Source organism: Chiloscyllium plagiosum, chromosome 29 (assembly GCF_004010195.1).
Source record: "Chiloscyllium plagiosum isolate BGI_BamShark_2017 chromosome 29, ASM401019v2, whole genome shotgun sequence".
Lineage (NCBI taxonomy): Eukaryota > Metazoa > Chordata > Chondrichthyes > Orectolobiformes > Hemiscylliidae > Chiloscyllium > Chiloscyllium plagiosum.
In genome coordinates, this window is record NC_057738.1 from 16,950,487 (window position 1) to 16,966,075 (window position 15,589).

The 15,589-nt window shown below is 38.0% G+C and overlaps 1 protein-coding gene across 2 annotated transcripts in view; it reads left to right on the top strand.

Annotated features, from left to right (window-relative positions):
* The window catches only part of LOC122564402 (oxysterol-binding protein-related protein 10-like), a 256,567-nt gene that overhangs the window by 191,777 nt on the left and 49,201 nt on the right, over positions 1-15,589 (top strand). For both annotated transcript variants that reach the window (XR_006315905.1, XM_043719213.1), the window contains exon 8: positions 13,408-13,906. Coding sequence is in view for 1 of the 2 variants with exons in the window: in XM_043719213.1 (XP_043575148.1) it covers positions 13,408-13,906 (499 nt within the window). In the remaining variant the exon portion in view is untranslated. The remainder of the gene's footprint in view (positions 1-13,407; positions 13,907-15,589) is intronic.

The following is a 15,589-nucleotide window of genomic DNA, read 5'->3' on the forward strand; positions in this document are numbered from 1 at the left end:
TCCCTAGGAAAACAACCCCAATCTCCTTGTAGCTATAATTCTCCAGCCCTGGCAACATCGTAGTAAATCTTCTCTGCATTCTCACCAGAGCAATTACAATCTTCCTGTAATGTGTCCAGACCAGTACACCCTACTCCACTTGTAGCCTCAGTGTCTTATACAGTTTCATCATTATATTCCTACTTTTGTATTCTATATCTCTGTCAGTGAAGGACAGCATTCCATATGCTGCCTTTACAACCATAGCTACCTGTACTGCTACCTCTGGGCACCTGTGCACTTATATGCCAAGATCTCTTGCTTCATAGTCATACAGCACGGAAACAGACTCTTTGGTCCAGCCAGTCCATGCTGAATATCATCCCAATCTAAGCTAGTCCCACCTGGCTGCGCCTGACACCCATATCCCTCGAAACTTTCCTATTCATGTAATTGTCTTTTCAGCATTGTAACTGAGCCAGCATCCACCACTTCCTGAGGGTCGTTCTACCTGTGAACCACCTGCTGTGTAAGTCATTTTTCCTTTGTCTGTCTTAAATTGCTCTCACCTTATGGCCCCTAATCTTGAAATATCCCCTCTTCGGGAAAATAGACCTACCATTAACCCTACTTGTACTCCTTATGATTTTGTAGGGTATCTATAAGGTCACCTCTCAATCTGCTATGCTCCAGTGGAAAAGGTCCCAGCCTTTTCAGCCTTTTTTGTTTTATAGCTCAAGTCTTCCATACCTGGAAACAGCCTGGTAAATCTCGTCTAAATCCTCTCTGGCTTAATAGTATATTTCTTACAACAAGACAACCAGAACTGGACACAGCAGAAGAGGCCTCATCAATGTCCTGTACAACCTCAACATGACTTCCCAACTCAAAGTGTGCAAAATGTCTTTTTAACCACCTTTCCTATATGTGTTGCAAACTTAAAAGAACCCCTCGGTCCTTTTACTCTACAACGCTACTCAAAGCTATCATTAATTGTATAAGTCCTGCCCCTGTTTGTTGTACCAAATTGCAATACCTCATTTATCCAAATTGAACTTGATCTGCTATTTTTCAGCCTATCTATTCCTTCAGTATTTTTCTCTTTATTGTGTATGCCCTTTTAGTGTTTGATCTCCCTAAATGGATTACTTCATACTCAGCAGAGGTGAACTCCATCTGCCATTTCCCTGCCCGCGCCATAAATCCATCTATATCATTGAGGAAATTACAGCTATCCTCTACACTGTCCACTACATGGGCAATATTTGTATCGTCTGCAGATTTTCCAATTGTGCCTCCTTGTTCAAGTCCAAGTCATTAATGTATAAAATAAACAGCAGGGGTCTCAATACTGAACCCTGCAGACACCACTTGAAACAGCTTTCCATTCGCAAGGGCAACCATTGACCATTGTCCTTTGCTTCCTGTTACAAAACTGACTTTGGATCCAATTTTACACATTGTCCTGTATTCCGTGGGCTTTTACTTTTTTGACCAATCTGCCATGTGGGAACTTGTGAAATGCCTTACTAGGATCCATATAGACAATATCCCCTGCACTACCCTCATCGATCCACCTTGTCACCTTCCTCAAGGATTCAATCAAATTTGTAAGGCATGACATTCCCTTAACAAAGCTAGGTTGACTATTCCTGACTAGTCCATGCACTTCTAAGTGATAGTTTCTCCCAGCTCCAGGATTGATTCTAATAATTTGCCCACCACTGAAATAAGACTAACTGGCCTATAATTGTTTGTCATTTCTTTTGTACCTTTCCTAAAAATAAAAGAAACCATATTTGCACTCCTCCACCCCTAAGGAACATCACCCATGTCTAGTGAAGATTGGACCTTGGTTAATATAGCTTATTGCTGTGGTTCTGTTCGCCGAGCTGGAAGTTTTTGTTGCAAACGTTTCGTCCCCTCATGCTGGGTATCGGGTCCTTCGTTCTGGTGAGTTGTTGTCTGAGTGTGGCTGTTGGTTTGTGTGCTGTTATAAGTCCAATGGTTCCAAGTAGTCTGGCTGTCAGTTCAGAGATGTTCTTGATGTATGGTAGTGTGGCTAGTCCTTTGGGTTGTGGCATGTCCTCGTTCCGTTGTCTTTCCCTTAGGCATCTGTTGATGAAAATGCCTAAGGGAAAGACAACGGAATATATAGGACAAACAGGAAGACAGCTAACGATCCGCATCCATGAACATCAACTAGCCACGAAACGACATGACCAGCTATCCCTAGTAGCCACACACGCAGACGACAAGCAACATGAATTCGACTGGGACAACACTACCATTATAGGGCAAGCCAAACAAAGAAAAGCCAGGGAATTCCTAGAAGCATGGCACTCATCCACAAACTCCATCAACAAACACATCGACCTGGACCCAATATACCGGCCACTACAGCGGACAGCTAAAAGTGACAACCGGAAGCGGCAGGGACAGGCCACTATAAATGCCGGAGGAAACACTACAGAAGCGCTGCACAGGAGGCGCCCAAGCACTGAGGATGTCACCTAGACAGGGGACGAAACGTTTGCAACAAAAATTTCCAGCTCGGCGAACAGAACCACGGCAACGAGCACCCGACCTACAAATCTTCTCACAAACTTTGAATATATTAGCTTATATTTTATTTGAGTTCAGCCAACAAGATCAGTTCTATTATTGGGTAATGCATTTGAGTTCATTTTCAAATTTGAGAAATAGAAAAAAGCTGCATGATTTTAGGTTAATTTGCGTCTAAGGAAGAAATCTACAATGACCCTCATGGCAGAAGGTAACCAGCCTCGTGCCAGAAAATATTTGACTTTGAGAAGAAAGTAAATCTCTGGTTTGAGCTGAGAGGTCCATAGTCAATGTTTTGAAGAAAGTTTGGAGCAAATAAAAATACTTAACATAAATGTGGAATGCACTCTCCCTGAGGCCACAAAAACTATAGGTGACCTGATCCCCAGTGAATATACTTAACCTACTGCTGTACACTCTCCTCCAGATCCCTGATGGAAAAGTGGAGGACTGCCTTAACTGAATCTTGTCTGTTGATATATCAGTTTACAGGGTAAACCACAAAAGAATCTTCATAACAAAAGACAATTGCCTTGCATAACAAGGTTATTGTATGAAAGCAATAAATGCAATTAGTTAGGCGTAACTATGAGCAAGAAGGTTTCACCTGCACACCAAACTAGCTTAAAGTACACTTAAAAGGTAGCTTGTGCTTACTCGAGATGGTCAAAGTTGACAGACACCTAAATAACGAATGACCTATCTTTAAGGTTTTCTTTAGAGTCAACAAGTCGACAATGATCTAACCAATAAAAAAAATCATGTGGGTTCCAGAAGAAAAAAAGGAATCAAATGGAAAACTTGGTTGGGTGGTTGTCCTTAATAGGACCCAGCAAGTCTGGATAGAGGTGCAATCTTATTCCTTTTGAAATATAAATTATTCATAAGGCATGGAAACAAAGCATTGTGTTTAAGGTAAAAGTAATTTAAATTACTGTTTAAATTACTGTTTGGAACATCCCAGGCATGCCAGGTGACCATAGAGATGAGATGTGGAATTCAGAAGGTTCTTCTGTTTAATTTCCTCACAGAAAGCGCTTACTTTTTGCTATTGTTAGGCTTTAGTTCATTGAGTTGGGGGAACAAATTGAAATAAATTTTCATAAAACTTTCACTTGAAGCAGGTATAGTCATAATTTTACTGTTCCCTGAGAAGAACATGGGTGTGGTTTGAGCTAACTTTGAAATTTGAGAGGTAGAAAGAAGCTGAATGATTTGGTTATCTTGAAGCTAAACGAAAAAGGTCTACAGTGACCCTCATGGCACTTGCCAGAAAATATTTGGCTTTGAGAATAAAGTGAATACCACGTTTGAGCTGAGAGATCCATAGTCATAAGGTTTTTTAAATAAAATTTGAAGATTATCTTAGATCAAAGTTATGAAATTTCATACTTTGGAGAATAGTTGGGATACTAGAAAGAAATGAATTCCAGAAGGCTGTTAGATTAGATTAGATTAGATTAGATTACTTACAGTGTGGAAACAGGCCCTTCGGCCCAACAAGACCACACCGCCCCGCCGAAGCGCAACCTACAAAAAGAATGAATATTCAAGATTTATGTAATGTAGAAAGGCTGTTTTCCCTGGAGCATCAGAGGCTGAGAGGTGACCTTATAGAGGTTTATAAAATCATAAGGGACATGGAGAGTAAATTAAGTAAAAAAAGAATCTGAGTTTTAAGATACAATTCCAAGTGCTTGTGATGCTACACATTTTGGTACCTGCGTAAGTGAATTAGCCAGTTACATTTATTTCTTTTAATCCTCTAACTGTGTGTGTCTATGTGAGAGCAGGGCTAGAATCAAAGAAGCGGACATTAATTAGATTACCTTGTATAACATTGTTCTGTTAAAGTTACTGTATTAATAATAAATGTTTCATTCTTTAATTTAAAGTGTAACATCGATATCTAGTATCAGTTGTTCATGAATTCGGGTTAGGAACCATTGTGATTACCTTGAACCCCTTGGCCCCAAAGGAATCACTGTTCTTCCCTGAGCTCTCAGTGGAAATGAGTATTGTCTCTGGCTCCTCGTAGTTGTAATTAGACTCAACTAGTTAATGTTCATTGCACCTCTTGCATTCATGCAATAAATTCTTTTTTTGTGCAAGGTATGTTCCCCTTCTTATTGAGACTCTCTACCTGTTTATCCTCAATCACTGATATAATTATCACTCTGAATTAAAGGGTTAAGAAGACATTTCATAATTCTTTGAAAGTGGACTCACAGGTAGATAGGATATTGAAGAAGGCATTTGGTATGTTTTCCTTTATTGATCAGAGCATTGAGTACAGTAATTAGGTGGTCACGTCATGGTTGTACAGGTAATTTTTGAAATATTGTGTACAGTTCTTGTCTCCCTCCAGTCAGATGTTTGTTGTGAAACTTGAATGGGTTCAGAAAAGATTTACAAGGATGTTGCCAGGTTTGGAGGGTTTGAGCTATAGGGAAAGTCTGAATATGCTGGAGCTGTTTTCCCTGGAGCATCAGAGGCTGAGAGGTGACCTTATAGAGGTTTATAAAATCATAAGGGACATTGAGGGGGTAAATAGATAAGGACTTTTCCCTGGGTGGGAGAGTCCAGAACTAGAGGGCATAGGTTTAAGGTGAGAGGGGAAAGATTTAAAAGGGACCTAAGGGAACTTTTTCATGTAGAGGGTGGGTATATGAAATGAGCGGCCAGAGGAAGTGGTGGAGGCTGGTGCAAATACAACATTTTGAAGACCTCTGGATGGGTATATGACTAGGAAGGGTTTGGAGGGATATGGGCCAAGCGCTGGCAAGTGGGACTAGATTGGATTGGGATGTCTGGTTGGCATGATTGAATTTGACTGAAGGGTCTGTTTCCTTGCTGTTTCTCTATGACAATGGCTCTCATTGGACTCATCTTAAAAAGAATTGTTGACAGTAAAAAAAACACACCAACCACAAGCCAGCAGCCCAATACAATATGATTCAGGCTGAGGACTGAGGATGTTGCCATTCATCCAGTACAATGTGTACATACAGATGGATTCAAAAATTCTATGGTGCTATTTCAAAGAAGATAATTAGAGTTCTTCAGGGTCTAGTCAAATATTTTCACTGGACTGACATTACTAAAGAGGTCAGGTCACAGATGTGAGAAGTTAACTCTTTCTTTTTTAGTAGATTAAGTGAAACCAGCTATTTCCAGATATTCTGTTTTTATTATTGGCTAACTTCAAGGAATCAGAGGTTCAAAGTCAGCTCTGATAAATAATTGACTTTAAGATAGAAAATGTCTGAATTCTGGTAACTTTTTTTTGACGAGGAAATGATAGACGATGGCATTTGGCAAGAGTTTAACTTTTTTTAATGGGCATATGCAGGGTTATGATAGATAAGGTGGATAAAGAAAAATTATTTCCATTTGCTGATTGCTTAAGGATTAAGAGACACAAACTTGAGGTTTTCATCAGCAAATGCTATGAGGAAGAACTTTTTAATATGCAACTCATGGTAATGACCTGAAATGTGCTGCTTAAAAAGCTGGAAGTAGACATGATAAATGATTTCTAAAGTAAATTAGATATTTGTGAAGTAAATAAACTATTGGAATAAAGCTAGGGAATGGAATGACTGGATTGCTCTACATAGCACCCGCATAGACTTGACTGGTTCAGTGATCTTTTTGGCATAATGAATCTTTGATATTCTGCACTTTTGCACATATTACCTCAGTTGATAATGGTCTGATGTTATGGACCAGACCAAATCCCCTCCAAAAAATACTCACAAAGTAGTCTAGACCCTAACTACTTTATATTTTAAAGGTAAGTGCTACATTCCAGAGGCAATGCGACTGGTCAAACTAGAAAATTTGAAGCAAACACTTTATTCATACACAACAGAAAGAAGAAATTGGAATAACTTAACTCTATTGAAAATCAGAATAATAGAGTATTCTATTATTAAACAGTAACTGTTCCAATATAGTAACATTCCATAAACACAAAGGCAAGTTCAGAAAAATAGATCGCCTCACAGGGAATTCTCCAGTCCAGGAGGAAAATCATCAAGACTTGTGTGTGTGTCTAAGTGTAAAAAAACAACAAACTAAATATCCAGGTTCTGTCTGAGCTTCACCTTACATTTTCAGGCTGCTTCTGTTATTCTTACATCAGAAAAGAACCCCAGAGCCTTAAATCCCAGAGCTGTTTACTTTATTGCCTTAAATAGAGGCTCAACATCTCTATCTTAAAATCTCTCTGCAAAAACAAAAGAATAAAATACATCTCTTAAAGCCATAAAATTGTCGCACCTCTCTCTCCCTGCCCTGTGACTGAAAAAAGGAATCAACCATCAATATAGAAAGATGGCCTCATTTTTAAAAGCCTTTTGTCTTAGGCTATTAGTACACTACAATATATATACATTATTTTGACTCTAAGCATACAAACATTCACTAATATAGTACATTTCAGTCTGTTTTACCTGCCACCGAACACCTTCATTTTCCTTCTATAAAGTCGCAATGTGTAAGCAATTATGTTCTCTTGTCCTGCCACATGTATAATTTTCAAATTGAATGGCAGCAATAATAAGCTCCATCCAAACAATCTGGAATTTATATTCTTAAGTTTTGCCAAAAGCTCTGTTTAATCTTTCCCTAACATGTGGTCTCTGACTCACCAATATTTCTTTAATTAATTTCAGTGGTTCTCTTATCTCATGCCCAAAAACTAATTTGAATGGACTGAATTCAGTTGATTCATTCAATGCATTCCTAACTGCAAAATGTATAAATGGAATTCCTTTATCCCAATCCTCTGGATAATCTTGACTATAAGCCCTCAACTTGGTATTTAAAGTTTGATGCCACCATTCTAATGCTCCCTACGATTCTGCATGGTACGCAGTGGATGTTAATTGTTTTATTCCTAAACTGTCCATTGCTTCCTTGAATAATTTTCATGTAAAATTTTACCCTTGATCTGGATGTATATTAGAGGGTGGCCCATATCTAGTAAAAGAAAATTGAGTAACTCTTCTGTAATCCATTTATCTGTGATGCTGCATAATGGAATGTCCTCTGGAAATCTACTTGACACATCCATTATGGTCAACCACTACTGATTCTCACTTTTTGTTTTAGATAGGTATCCTATGTAATTAACACACTTGTAAAATGGAGGAATGGGTATTAAGGGTGGTAATTTTATCACTGCCTGAGATTTTCCAATTACCTGATATGTATGACATGTCTGGCAAAATTCCACCACATTACTCACTCAGTCCAGGTCAATAAAAATGTTTTTGTATTTTGGCTTGAGGTTTCCACACTCCCAAATGACCACCTAATGGTAATTCATGTGCTACCTACAACACCTTTCTACAACCCACCAATAATACAACTTGATGAACTTCCACCTATTTTTCATCTGTCTATATAGGTGATGGCCTCCATTTTCTCATCAAGATGTCATTTTCAAGATGGTAACATTCTGGGATACACTCAAATTCTTGTGTGTATGACGTTTGATACTGCTGCTATAGAATTTCATCTTTCTGAGCTAAAAACTTACCCTCACAAGTAAATCCGTTAAAAAAGATCTGGCACTTTCTTCTCAATCAGGTTATATATTCTGGTGCAGCTTTTTAGCATCCACTGTGCTTTCCTTTACCATTTCAACAAAACTCACTAGCTTATTCTGTTTTCCCTCCTCTATCTCTCCAGTGCTTTTTCTCACCCACCAATATTGAGACTTATTGCAGTGAAAACACCTGAACTTTTTTCACTTCACCCCCCCCCCCCACCCCAACCATGGGTGTTTTTTACTTCTCTTTCCCCCTCATGGGTTCCCTTTTTTACTATCTTTTATGAGATCTTCTTTTCCTTTACCACCTGAGGATTTCTCTTTCCCCACTTTCTATCCCCCACAGATTGAAATTGATGTTGGAAGTTAAGTTTTGATTTATGAACTCGTAGTCATCTACCATTTCCGCTGCTAATCTTGCAGTCATAATTCTTTGCTCTTCCACGAATTCTCACTACTTCAGGAAATGAATTTTTGAAATCCTCCAAAATAATTATTTGCCTTAGATTGTTGTATGTTTGATCTATTTTCAAAGTCCTTATCCGTCTATCAACATTACTTTGATCCTTTCAAATTCTATGTATGTTTGACCCAGGTTCTCTCCTTAGATTCCTCAGACATTGCCATTAGGATTCTGTACGAGCCCATATGCACTTAAAATGGCTTTTTTCACCTCATTACACTTCCAAGATACTTCCTATGATAGTGATGCAAATACCTCACTAACTCTCAAAACTTTGGATCAGTAATATCCCCATGGCCACCGGGCATTTCATTTGTTTAGCCACTTTCTCAAATGAAATGAAAAAGGTTTCTACATCCTTCTAGACGAACTTAGGCAATGCTTGAACATATTTAAAACCAGCCCTTTGGCTGAGATGGAATTGCTCTCTATCACTACTATTCCTATTTTTCACCACAGTCTCTGCCGTTTTAAGGCGACTTTGAGTTTTAATTTCTAACCTCTCAAGTTCAAAACTCTCTCTCTCTCTCTCTCTCCATTTCTTCTCTCTCTTTCTCCATCTCTTCTGCTAGGGCCTTCCTCTCGTTTTCCTTTTCCTCTGCTTTTATTCACCATTCAAACTGTTTCATTTCTTTTTCATGTTCAAGCCACTTCATTTTCAAGTGAATTTTAGCCATTTCCAAAGATTCCGATGGCATTCGTGGCAATTGTAAATGCTGCGCAATTACCCCAATTGTTCCTTCTTTCCTCACAGACACAAGCAACCCCAACTCCAGCTCATTTACCAATTCTGAAGTCTTTGCCTTGCTCACTTCCTGTAAAACCTCAGAAGTGACTTCTTCCACTCCCAGAAAGAGTTGTTATTACATACTCACTCGGTTGGGCAGCATTTGGACAGAGAGGAACTGAGTTGAAGTTTTAAGCTGATGATTAGCCAGCATCAATTTTGCATCTCGCTGCATTAATTTGTTAAAAGCTGCTGCATGCTTCTAATTTTATTTCAGATTTCCAGTATTTGTTGTGTTTTGTTTTTGTGTGACTATAACAGATTATCTGATCATTATCATATTATTGCTTTCTGGACCTTGCTCATTTTTAATTGGCTGTTGCCTTTGTGATATTCCAAAATACAATTCAAAAGTGCTTCATTCATTGTAAAGCTTCTTGTATTTCTAATTATATGATGTAGACTATAATATTTTACTTATTGTATCAAACATAAGTACATGGAATTTTACATAGTAATTGCCTTCTTGCAATAAATTGTTTTGAAGCACAAAATAATATAGCTAGAAGTAAAAATTAGGCCTTTGTTAAACTTAAATTCAATATAATATTGTATGTCTGAGCATTATTATGTGAACTTCTAAATGCCATTGCTTTCTGAACAACATTTTAAAGCTTTTTCTTTCTTCCCTCAAAAAATTATTTCAAAAGCTATTGAAGGGCATATTCCCACAAATATTTGTAAGAACTTTAGGAAGATTTACATGTAATGTGCTAAACTCAAGAACCAGATTACTGTAATGGTGTGGGTGATTAAAAAGAAGCTAAATTACATTTTATATTTGTTAGCTGAATGCAAAATTCTGATTATTTGCTGAAAGTTATTCTGTGAGCTCACCCATAAAAGAATATTAAGTTACATAAAAGATAAGGGCTGAGGGCTTTGCTACATCCTGCAGGTAGTGTATAATTTTCATAAATGATGGGGAGAAATTGACAGATAAATGAGAAGAGAACATTCTAATGTCATGCTGCTTGCCCTTCATTCAAATAACATAAGGCACTATGGCATGAAGCATAGTGTAAGCTGGAGTGACAACACCTCACTTTCTGCTGAGGTAATTTACAGCAACTGAAGCTCTATTGAATCCTACAACTCTGGAATCAACCTAATAAACTTGCTCTGAATTGCTTACAATGCAACTATGTCCCTCCTTACATGAGGTGACAAAAGGTGCGCAGTGATAATGCTAAGAATAGTGATCTCTGCAATGCCCGCTACTATTGTTGCAAGACTTTTTGCTTTGTCACCCTTGCAGTGAAAGCCAACATTTACAGTACCTGCAAGCTTACTTGTTGTGATTCATGTACAGGGACATTAAGGTCTTTCTACAATCCTGTCCTCTAAAATTGCAATTAACTAATATTCAGCTTTTCTAGTTTTCCTTCCAATATGGACAACCTCCAATGTTTCCACTTTATACTTTACCGAGCAAAAATATTCTTGACTTCGTTTCCCACCTATCTTTATACTGTCTCCAAATTTATTAAAATAATCGGTCCTTCAGCATTGATCCCTGTGACACTCTGATTACAGTTTGTAATACAGAAAATTACTCATTTGTCTTTATTCTGTAGTTATCCTGTCCATCCGTGCTGTGAATTTCTTTCAAGTGCCTTTTTGAAATCCAAATGCATTACTTCTACTGGTTTTCCTTTTATCTATTTTACTTGTTACATCCTCAAAGTACTCTAATAAGATTGCCTTACTATATCTCTTTCACAAAGTAATATTGACATTGCCTGATTGTATTGTTTTCTAAAGGCCTTGCTGTTACACCTTTGTTACATTAGTGTTTTCCTAATGATGACCATTAAACCTGTTTTTCTGCTGCCTTCTTACTTTCTGGACCAGTGTGTCACATTTGTGTAATCTGCATAAACCTTTCCAGAATCTCGGGAATTTTGGAAAATTGCTACCAAACATCAAAATTATCTAACCTTTTAAAATATTCATTCAGGCAATATAGGCTTTGCTGGCTGGGCCAACATTTATTCCTCTTCCTTAACTGCCTTTCAGAAGGTGGTGATAAGTAGCCTTTTTGAACCATGGTAGTCTCACATTTACAATGCTATTAGGAAGGGAATTCTAGGATTTTGACTCAGTGACAATGAAGACACAGCATTATACTTCTAAGTCAGGATGGTGAGTGATTTAGAACATTCAGTGATGGAGTTCCCCTGAACCTGCTTCCCTCGTCCTTTAGGATGGAACTGGTTTAGAGTTTGGGAGGTGCTATCTAAGGAGTCATAGTAAATTTCTGTGGTGCATCTTGATGGTGCAAACTGCTCCTATGGTGTGTTGGTAGTGGAGAGAGTGAATATTTGTGGATATTGTGACAATCAATTTGACTGCTTTGTCCAGGATGGTTTCAAGCTTATTCAATGTTGTTGGAGTTACACTTACCCAGACATGTATGAAGTATTCCATCACATTCCTGACTTATGCTTTGGGAATCAGGAAGTGAGTTATTCATTGCAGGATTTCTAACATCTGATCTGTTCTTGTAGCCACCGTATTTTTTGGCTACGCCAGTTCAATTTCTGATCAATGATAACTCTCAGGGTGTTGATGATGGGGATTCTGAGAGAGATAATGTCATTATCTTTTGTGTTAGGCATGACTCCAACCAGCAGAGAGGTTTCTGGGTGATTTCTATTGACTCAAGTTTGCTAGGGCTCCTTGATGTGACACTTGGTCAAATGTAAATTTGATATTAAGGACAGTTCTCTTGCCACCTCTTTGGAGGTCAGCTTTTTTGTCCATGCATGAACTAAAACTGTGATAAGGTTAGAAACTGGTCCTGGTAGAACCCAAACTGAGCATTATTCAATAGGGGTTCAGTAAACACAAGGAGAGCTGCTGGCCTTTTTCTAGAAACTCTGAACACTACTTCTACCTCCCTTGTGCTGCTGTGGTTGCATTTGACATCATCCTTATAATCCCATGCATTTGCAGATATTGAAAGTAATTGACTCAAATGGTGGTTATTAGATTATTCTATGATACCTACCAAGCTGCATAAGCAAAGGATAGAAAGAATAATCTTGGTGGTGATAACATACTGGAGAATGAATTAGGCCATGAAGTAGATTCTTAACTCTCAGGATTCTGTCAGAAGAACCAATGTTTATTCTCCCAACAGTAGCTTGTGGTCCTCCTTGGGCAAGATGACCCTGAACTATACCCAATAGAGGTTTGCTCCATAACAGTTGGTAGTAAAAATACACAAACACAAAAATATTTTGGGGGGAAAGCCATGCATCATTATTTTGTATGTGAAGACATGGTGGAAATGCCAACAACCAGAGGTAAGATTATTAACAAAAGGAGAAATGACAATGCAAAGAAAACTTTTTTACACAATCAGTAATTATAATCTAGAATACACGATGTGAGAGTTTGATGGAGGCAGATACAGTTGAGGCATTCAAAAAGAAATGAGTGGTTTCCTGGAAAGGAAGAATGTAAATGGGCCTGGACAGAGGTTGAGGGTGTGGTACTATGTGAATTGCTCAATCAGAAAGCCAGTGCAGACACAATGACCGAATGACCACCTTTTGTGCTGTAATCATTTCTGTGATTCTCTAAGATGGTTAAATTATTACATTTTGATCTATGATATGTTACACAACAAACCTGGAGTTGATTGAGTTCTGAGTTGTACAGTACTAATGTGATTACAGAATTTAAAAATGGCATTAAAACACATGATTACAGACAGTAATACCATTACCAGGGAAAAACTGAAAAATTGCTTCAGAGCTATCTGAACCGTCCCAATTGTTTATTATTTTGTACATTACCATCTTCCAGATTCTTTTGTTTTCATTAGTCCTGTGGTACATACCATACACATTTGTCGTGAGTTTCTCAATAGAAGCATCAATGGTTTCATTCACCCTACTTCCAGAATAAATCTGTATTTTGCCCACGTTAAGATCCTCATTATTTTATAAGTCATGTTCAAGATGTCATGAAGTTTTGTCATGGTATCTTGTGAGAGTAGTGTGAAAAGAGCTAAATGATTATCTTTGTTCATTCTTAACACAGGTGGTACTTCCAACTTTTATATTAGAGAAAAGGTCGCTGCTGGAAATGTATGCAAATTTCATGGCCCACGCAGACATCTTTGTGTCAATCACTAGTGGTATAACACCTGAAGAGCGGATTATCAGTTTTGTGGAATATTACCTGACTGCTTTCCATGAGGGCCGAAAGGGAGCAGTTGCAAAGAAACCCTATAATCCAATAATTGGAGAAACGTTTCATTGCTCTTGGGATGTGCCAAAAAATAATGTAAAATCCATTTCAGCCAATGGAATTTTAACATTTGGCAAGGATCAGCCCAAACCCCAGCAAGCCTTCGAGCCGAGCAAGGACCCAACAGAATGCTACCGCGTGAGATTTACAGCAGAGCAAGTTTCCCATCATCCACCGGTTTCTGGATTTTACTGTGAATGCAAGGAGAGGAAAATTTGTGTGAATGCACACGTGTGGACCAAGAGCAAATTCATGGGCATGTCCATAGGGGTCACCATGGTGGGGGAAGGTAAGAACAGTTTGCAAGTTCAGAATTTTTTAAAGTTAAGGACGGATTGCTATGGTAAGTTTAAGAAGCTGCAATGTGAAATTATTAGTTAATGACTGTGCTTTAGAATAAGAATTAAATTATATATTTATGGTTGATATCTACAATTTAAAATACTCATTCAATATAATATTTGTTAGAACATATTCTATTTAATCACTGTTGCTGCAAACGTTTGTTCAAAACTTCAAAGTTTCCCAGAACTTGATTTGGTTTTTATATCTAAGGTTAGATGATGTATGGTAGGAAGAGGCTCATGTGGAACATGAATGCTGGCATAGATCAATTTGGCTGAATGGCCTGATCCTATGTTGTTAATCATATGTAAGTCAACCTTGAAGAATAATCCTGAATTTCCTAAAAGGATATTTCCAATACACCAGGCTGAACCACAAAAATTATTGAAGCTTTGAGCAGCAAAGTAAAACTAATGTCAACATTTCAGGGAGAGAGTTATTGTACTCAGGATATGAACCCGGGACCTTTCGCAATGTTAAGAGCTTTTTCCCTCACTTTTAATTTAACCAGTCACAAGTAACTGAGTTTAAACAAATTTTCTCACTTAAGTTTTACTTAAAGATTGAGGACACTAATCCCAAAGTCTGTTTAAATTTGCTGGGACCTTTTGTTCAAATCTGTCTAGACCTTGGACTTGATCCATCCAAACCTGTCCAAATCCCAGACGACAAGCCCCCAAATTGTTAGGAAGTGGAAGTTGGATCCCTCTGTTAATTAAAACCAAACACCCAAAAAAGCTTTCCTTGCCTCATAATTCCATTAAAATGTTAGTGCGACAGAAACCTCTGAACGTCCACAACTTAAAGAAAATTAACAATTTTTTTTTTAATTCTAATAGTGATCAATAAATAAAAACGTTAACAAACCCAGCACTATTTTTTTTCCCTTAAATGAACACAATTCTATTAACATGCTGTTTCCATAACGTAATTATTAAATATTATATTAACTTAATCTCAAGTCCACCCAGTCTCATTCTTTTTCCACTGTCTTCAGTCTTCCGTCTGATCTTCCTGGGTTGTCGTCTTCTTTTCTACTTGTACAGGAATAGGTAACCTTTGATAGAGTGCCTTCTTATTTCTTTGAGAGCAAGATGTTAGATGGGCAATTAGCTCTCCAGCTCTACAGCAGTTTTTCTATTGAATTATGGCAGTTGCTCTGATCAATTTTCAAAATGCCTGCGTTTTTTATACTCTAAACATCGTAAGAAACCATGATATCATTCGACGTGATGGCACTGTTCACTTCGATTGACAAAACCCTAGCCAGAGAAACAATAGCCAACCTACTGGACATACAGAACAGAAAACAGGACGCTGAACCTATCAACAAAGACGGCATACTTAAACTACTGGACTTGTGCCTCACAACACACTTCACATTCAACAACCAGATATACGAACAAATCAACGGAACACCCATGGGATCACCAATCTCGGGACTCATAGCAGAGGCAGTTATGCAAAGGTTAGAACAAACAATCCTACCATAAATTCAACCCAAACTCTGGTTCAGATATGTCGATGACACGTTTGTAATAATTAAAAACAAGGAAATAGAAAAAAACACACCGGATCATCAACGCCACACTCGCAGGAATCCGATTCACGAGAGAAGAAGAAAAGG